General features: G+C 43.9%; 1 protein-coding gene across 1 annotated transcript in view; it reads left to right on the top strand.

The window, feature by feature from the left end:
• Positions 1-3145: 3145 nt before the first annotated feature.
• Mtx2 (metaxin 2) overlaps positions 3146-6000 on the top strand; it is a 48732-nt gene continuing 45877 nt past the window's right edge. Inside the window, exon 1 of the mRNA XM_038336688.1 lies at positions 3146-3375. Within this exon, the coding sequence (XP_038192616.1) occupies positions 3336-3375 (40 nt within the window). The 5' untranslated portion in view covers positions 3146-3335. The remainder of the gene's footprint in view (positions 3376-6000) is intronic.

Raw genomic sequence — 6000 nt, 5'->3', positions numbered from 1 at the left:
TATGAGCAGCGGTTTCTCTTGCAAGACCCTGGATCTACTGAAGCCTTGATTTTGGATTTCAGAGCTTTCCAAGGTCAGCAATAAATCTGCTGTTTATAAATAAGCCAGTCTGGCTGGACGCGGTGGCACACACCTTTAATCCCAGCAGAGGTAGGTGTAGCTGTGAGTTTGAGGCCAGCCAGATATACATAGCTCCAGGACAGCCAGGATTATGTAGAGAGACCCTGTTTTAAAATAAAACAAATCAAGCTGGGCGGTGGTGGCGCACGCCTTTAATCCCAGCACTCGGGAGGCAGAGGCAGGCGGATCTCTGTGAGTTCGAGACCAGCCTGGTCTACAAGAGCTAGCTCCAGGACAGGCTCTAAAGCTGCAGAGAAACCCTGTCTCGAAAAACCAAAAAAAAAAAAAATCAAAACAAACAACAACAACAAAAACAACAAATTCCACTCCCCCCCCCCCAAAAAAAGCCCAAAACAACAAAAAATACAAATGAATCAGTCTAAGGCATTTTCTCCTAGCATCTATGACTGGCTAAGACACTTGTTATAGTAGCAAGGGTAGGTATGCCCTAACCCAGTACTCTTGATGCATCCTGGTTTATTGTGTCGGCAAGCTATGGCTGCTTGACTGAAATTACGCACAAGCGTCCTATTTGCCTGGCTCATGCTCTGTCGTTCCTACATAACATTCCCAGGCTCTGGCTCTAGCATTCTTTTCCATTTTGAGGTTCACCTCTACCCCTTCTATTTGTTTATTGGTTTCACAGTCCCATGGTCAGGACCGTCATCTAAGGACTTTGGCTCAAGTTATGAAATAGAACACTAAATCCATCCAAAACAGTCAAAACATAGTGTCTGTAGCTTTACAAAGATAACAAACAGAAGAGGCCAACACAACTTGAACTGATAATAGACTTTCCATTTTTTTCAAGGCCGTACATAACATTCCCTATGCAGAGGAAAAGGATGGAAAACTTGGTTGGCAGGAAGATACCGGAACAGCTCATTTCTCTGGGTCAATGTCAACAACAGGACGAGGATGGAACTGGGCACCACACACTCCACTATTAGTGTGTTTCTTCCCTCAGCACAAACAAGAACAACCCACTATCTTCCTTTTATTCCTCTGTGTTTATTTAAATTAATGGGTAAGTTTAAATTTGGTTTAACAAACTTCTTATTTGTTGTGGGGGGCTATAAATACAGATATGATTTAGTCTTTAAAACTTTCTAACATTTTACATTCTCTGAGAAGGCTTCTACATCCTAGCCTCTGGCATCTACGGATGAGACTGTATCTGGAAGTCAGCTCATTGCAGATGTAATTAACAAGAGGTCATTTTTCAACAGAGTGGGCCTTGATCCAATGACTGGTGCCATCATTAGAAGAGGGAATTTTGGACAAAGCGACACACAGGGAGAATGTCACGATAGAAGCAGAGGTTGAAGTGACATGGAATGCCAAGGAGCACTGGCAATCCTAGAAGTTATGAAGAATGAGGAAGGATGTTTATGTCCTTGAGAGAAAGCAGAGGGATGGATGATTCCCCTCTGTATGCTGTGAATATGGTTTATTACCATTGCTTAATAAAGAAGCTGACTTGGCCTATGGCAGGGCAGAATAGAGCTAGACAGGAAAACTAAACTGAATTCAGGGAGAAAAAAGGCAGAGTCAGGGAGTTGCCACATAGCTGCCGAAGGAGAAAGACACTAGAAGCTTACCAGTAGGCCACAGCCTCATAGTAATAGACAGACTAATAGAAATGGGTTAAGATGCAAGAGCTAGCTAGGAATATGCCTAAGCTATTGGCAAAACAGTGTTATAATTAATATAGTTTCTGTGTGATTATTCGGGTCTGGGCGGCCAGGAAATGAACGAGCAGTCTCTTTCAGTCTTGCCAACACTTTCACCTCAGACTTGAAGCTTCCAGACTTAGAGAATATATACATCTGTTGTTTAAACCACCCATCCTGTTACCACACATCTGTATGGCACTTTTAAGAAAGCAATATACTACTTAACTATCAGTTAAGGAAGCAGAAATATGAACAATAAATTGCAATGGAGGGTCAGAGATCTACGAATATAACGAAAGAAGACATACCTTTCCAAAAATATCATGGACAGTAATTCTTAGAACAGCAGTTTATCTATGTACAAACTTCGTAAGCTATGTGTGTGTGTGTTTTGTGGGTGTGTGTGGTGGAACTAAGGATAGGAAGTAGGATCTCAAGCTACTCAAGCTAGGCAAGAGCTTTACTAGTGTGCCAACTGCTCAGGCCACTTTTCCGAATACTATTGTTGGCCAGGCTAATCCTTGATCTGATTCTCAGTGAGAGACCCTAGAAGAAAAAAGTGAGGTGGAGAGTAACTCAAGAGGAACTTAGTCATTGACCACTGGCCTACCCAAGCTGATGCTTGTGTTTGCCTGCGCTAGCCCGCCAAGCCTGATGACTTGAGCTGGATCTCTGGAATTCACATAGCAGAAGGAGAGAGAACTGAATCCCCAAACTGTCTCAGGTCTCTATACCTACACACACACACACACACACACACACACACACACACACGCTTTGGCTCACCCAGAGATTTCTGAAGTCTATTACAAGTGTAACTTCATGTTTCTATTCAGTAATATTTATGACTTCCCAATTATAACCTATAATTAAAAACAACACGATTAGGCTAAGAGGAAAGACTCATGGGAGCTAGTGCCCTTCCTTCCCTGCCCCCTTTACACTCAGAAACAAGAAATTGAAGTGTTTTATTCTCCAAGCTTCATTTTGAGTGCACGGAGTTGAAAGACAAGTTTCAGCTCACGAGCTGTTCAAACCTCCATCCGGCTAGAGCATTTGAATAAATCCTGGACTCTGCTATCTGTCTAGGGACCTCAAATCCTGCAGGTGGTGGAACTGAGGGAATTCTGAGTTTCTGGGCCTCGGCAGTACCAGACCAGGCACTTTAACCTCTTCCAGCTTGTTCCCATCTTGGTAGGTTGCTGAAAGGATGCAATAAAATTCCAAAGCGCCGATACATGTACGTGTATTTCATGTAGCTAGAGACAGTGCAGAGTCTGATCTTCCAGGGCTCACACGGGTCCGGAGCGCGCGGGGCGGAGCAGCCGGAAGTGCTGGCGCGCGCTGTCAGCGACGCCGGAAGTCTTGGGCCGGTCTGGCGGTAACCTTGCGGGCTGGGCCGCGTCTCGTGAAGTGGTTTCGGCGTGTCCGAGCGTTGAGTCAGCGAGGCTAGTGAACTGCGTGGGAGCCGCCGAGGTCGCGCGGGAGGGAGCCGAGGGCCGCGGAGCGCAGGCGCGCGTCCAGGGCCTCGCAGCCACCATGTCTCTGGTGGCGGAAGCGTTCGTCTCCCAGATCGCAGGTAGCCCGCGTGGGCGCGGACGGGGCGTGGGGGGGCGACGCGGGGCAGCGGCGGGGAGCCGCGTGGGGAGAGGACCGTAGTTTCCCTGGAACTGGGGGGAACGAGAGTCCCGAGCCCACAGCCCGGGTGGAGGCGGCCATGCAGGCCTGGCCTCACTTTCCGGATGAGGAAACTGAGGACGCGTGGCCAAGGTCACCCTGCAGTGGCAAAGTGCTGTCCGCGCTGCCCCCGCGGCGCTTTGTTCCGCTTCTTCACGGCGGTTTGGGTGGGTGGAGGAGACCGGGGGTTGGGGTTGCGGTGGGGGCGTGGCCACAGGGCCTTCCCCCCCCCACCAAGGGGCTCTCTCTTGGGGTGCTGGGTTCTCCGTCACTAATGAGCGCCCCTTTACCTGTTGTTGAATTTCTTCTCCAACCATTTGCATAATCTGTAGGATCTTTTGAACTAGTCTTAATTTGCATGAAGTTTAAAGAAAGTAAACACCTTTGACTTGGTGGTCGAACTTGACTGGTAAATAGAATCACAATAGTTTTTTTTCTTCCTGAGGTTTTTATTTTGGAGAAAGTGAAGGGTTTAGATTAACGGAATGAACGTTAACTCCAAGCAATGTTTTCAACATGAGTACCATAAGGAGATACTCACTAGGATAAACTAGGAACATTTGACATAAAGTAGTGTTTTAGAAATGAAAAGTATAATGTGTCATAACTTTGCCAACTGTATTGAATTTGCCTGAACATAGATTTCTTTTCTCCTTTAAAATATCATTTTATACGAGAGGGAAGAAGCTAGATAGATTGTAAACTTCATGAAAGCAGGGGGGCTGCTTGTTTTGTGTGCCCCTCCCTTGTATTCTAGTACCTGTTGGTCACTTGGTTCTCTGTAAATACTCATGACTTGAGTGGGGAATACTGCGATTTCAGGTACCGGTTATCGCTGTTGTCTTAGCTGTTTGTAGTAATCTGTTGTAGCAGGAGGAAGCATTTAAATTTAGATAATTGAGTAAATATATTGGAACAGCTCCTAAATCAAAATGCTGCATGAATAAATTTTAGATGAATTAAAGATGTAAATGTAACACAAACCAATTTATAATAAAACAATTAGAAGAAAATTACAAGGACCAATGCAGGATATTAGTTTAATAATATTGAGTAGCAGAAGAGGTTCCTTGGCAAAACACAGACTATTCACGCCATAATAGAAAGTATTGGCAGAGTTGGTTGTGTAAAAGTATTTGAAAATACTTTTGATGATAAAAAAAAGCTTTTGATGATAAAAGACACTGTGAATAGCTGGGTGTGGTGGCTTTTGCCTGTAATCAGAAACACTTGGGAGGCTGAGACCCAAGGATTGCAGGCTTGAGGCTAGCTAGCCTGGGCTTTAAAGGAACATGTTTCAAACAAAACAAACAACAGGGAAAACCCCCACCATAAATAAAGTTGTACATATTAATAAGAAATTAAAAAAGAAAACCTCAAGGAAAGGCAAAGAATCTAAATAGGTCTTTCATAAAAGGAGAGATACACATAGACGAAGGACAGGTGGAAAGATGTGCTCCTTGAATAACTGGCACATTGTCTTTATAGCTAGGTAAAAGTGGACATGATAATCTCCAGTATTGGCAGGGGCATAGACACACTACTTTCTCACCTAGTGGGTCTGTAAATTAGGCTCCCTTTAGGAGCCAAATACAGCAATATTTACTAAAATATTATACTTTAACCCAGAAATCATCTGTATGTGGATTTATCTGAATGAAATTTGAGGACTAAGTTTTTTTTTTTCTTTTTTTCTTTTTTTTGGTTTTTCGAGACAGGGTTTCTCTGCAGCTTTTTTTTAGAGCCTGTCCTAGAACTAGCTCTTGTAGACCAGGCTGGCCTCGAACTCACAGAGATCTGCCTGCCTCTGCCTCCCGAGTGCTGGGATTAAAGGCGTGCGTCACCACCGCCCGGCTAGAGGACCAAGTCTTAAAAGAACTATATAGTCATCTTTAGCATAGCATTATTTCTGATAGCAAAAAATAAAAGTGTTTCAGATGTATGTCAGATTTTTTATATACCAACCCAACAATTTCATTTCGGTACCTAAAGTAAGTGAGTTGTCAGATAATGTCTTTACTCCTTCTGTGGTTTCCCAATGTCCGTAGGGCTAAGCGGCTTACAGGCCTCCGTAAGCCAAGTCCAGGTCTGTCACTCTAGCTTCATCTCCGTCACCGCCTCCCTCACCCTCTAAACGGCAGCGTCCGTCTTTAGCACATGCTGTTGTCTGCTTGAAGTGTCCACTTCAGCAGCTCCTCTTTCCTCTCAAGACTGGACACCGTTTGAATGTGTAAGTGCCTCTGACATTTTTTCCTTGTCCAATGATATTTTTAAAAATATAATAATAGTAATGATCCATGGTCCTTATAGAGTGAAAGTAATCCAGAGAACGGTAAGGAATAAAGTGAAAAATCACCTGACAACCTACTGCCAAGATTAAGATTAAAAAAAAATCCCATCTCATATTCAAAACTTTGGTGAGCAAATCTATCATTTATTTCCTTATAATTTATTTCCCTTAAATTAAAATACAGACATAGATAATGTAGAGGGCACATTTCTTTTGTCATATGATATAATGGGTCTC

This window comes from Arvicola amphibius, chromosome 7, assembly GCF_903992535.2.
Source record: "Arvicola amphibius chromosome 7, mArvAmp1.2, whole genome shotgun sequence".
In the NCBI taxonomy this organism is placed as follows: Eukaryota; Metazoa; Chordata; class Mammalia; order Rodentia; family Cricetidae; genus Arvicola; species Arvicola amphibius.
The sequence above is the reverse complement of the archived record's forward strand: the minus strand, read 5'-3'. Positions and strand labels throughout refer to the sequence as shown.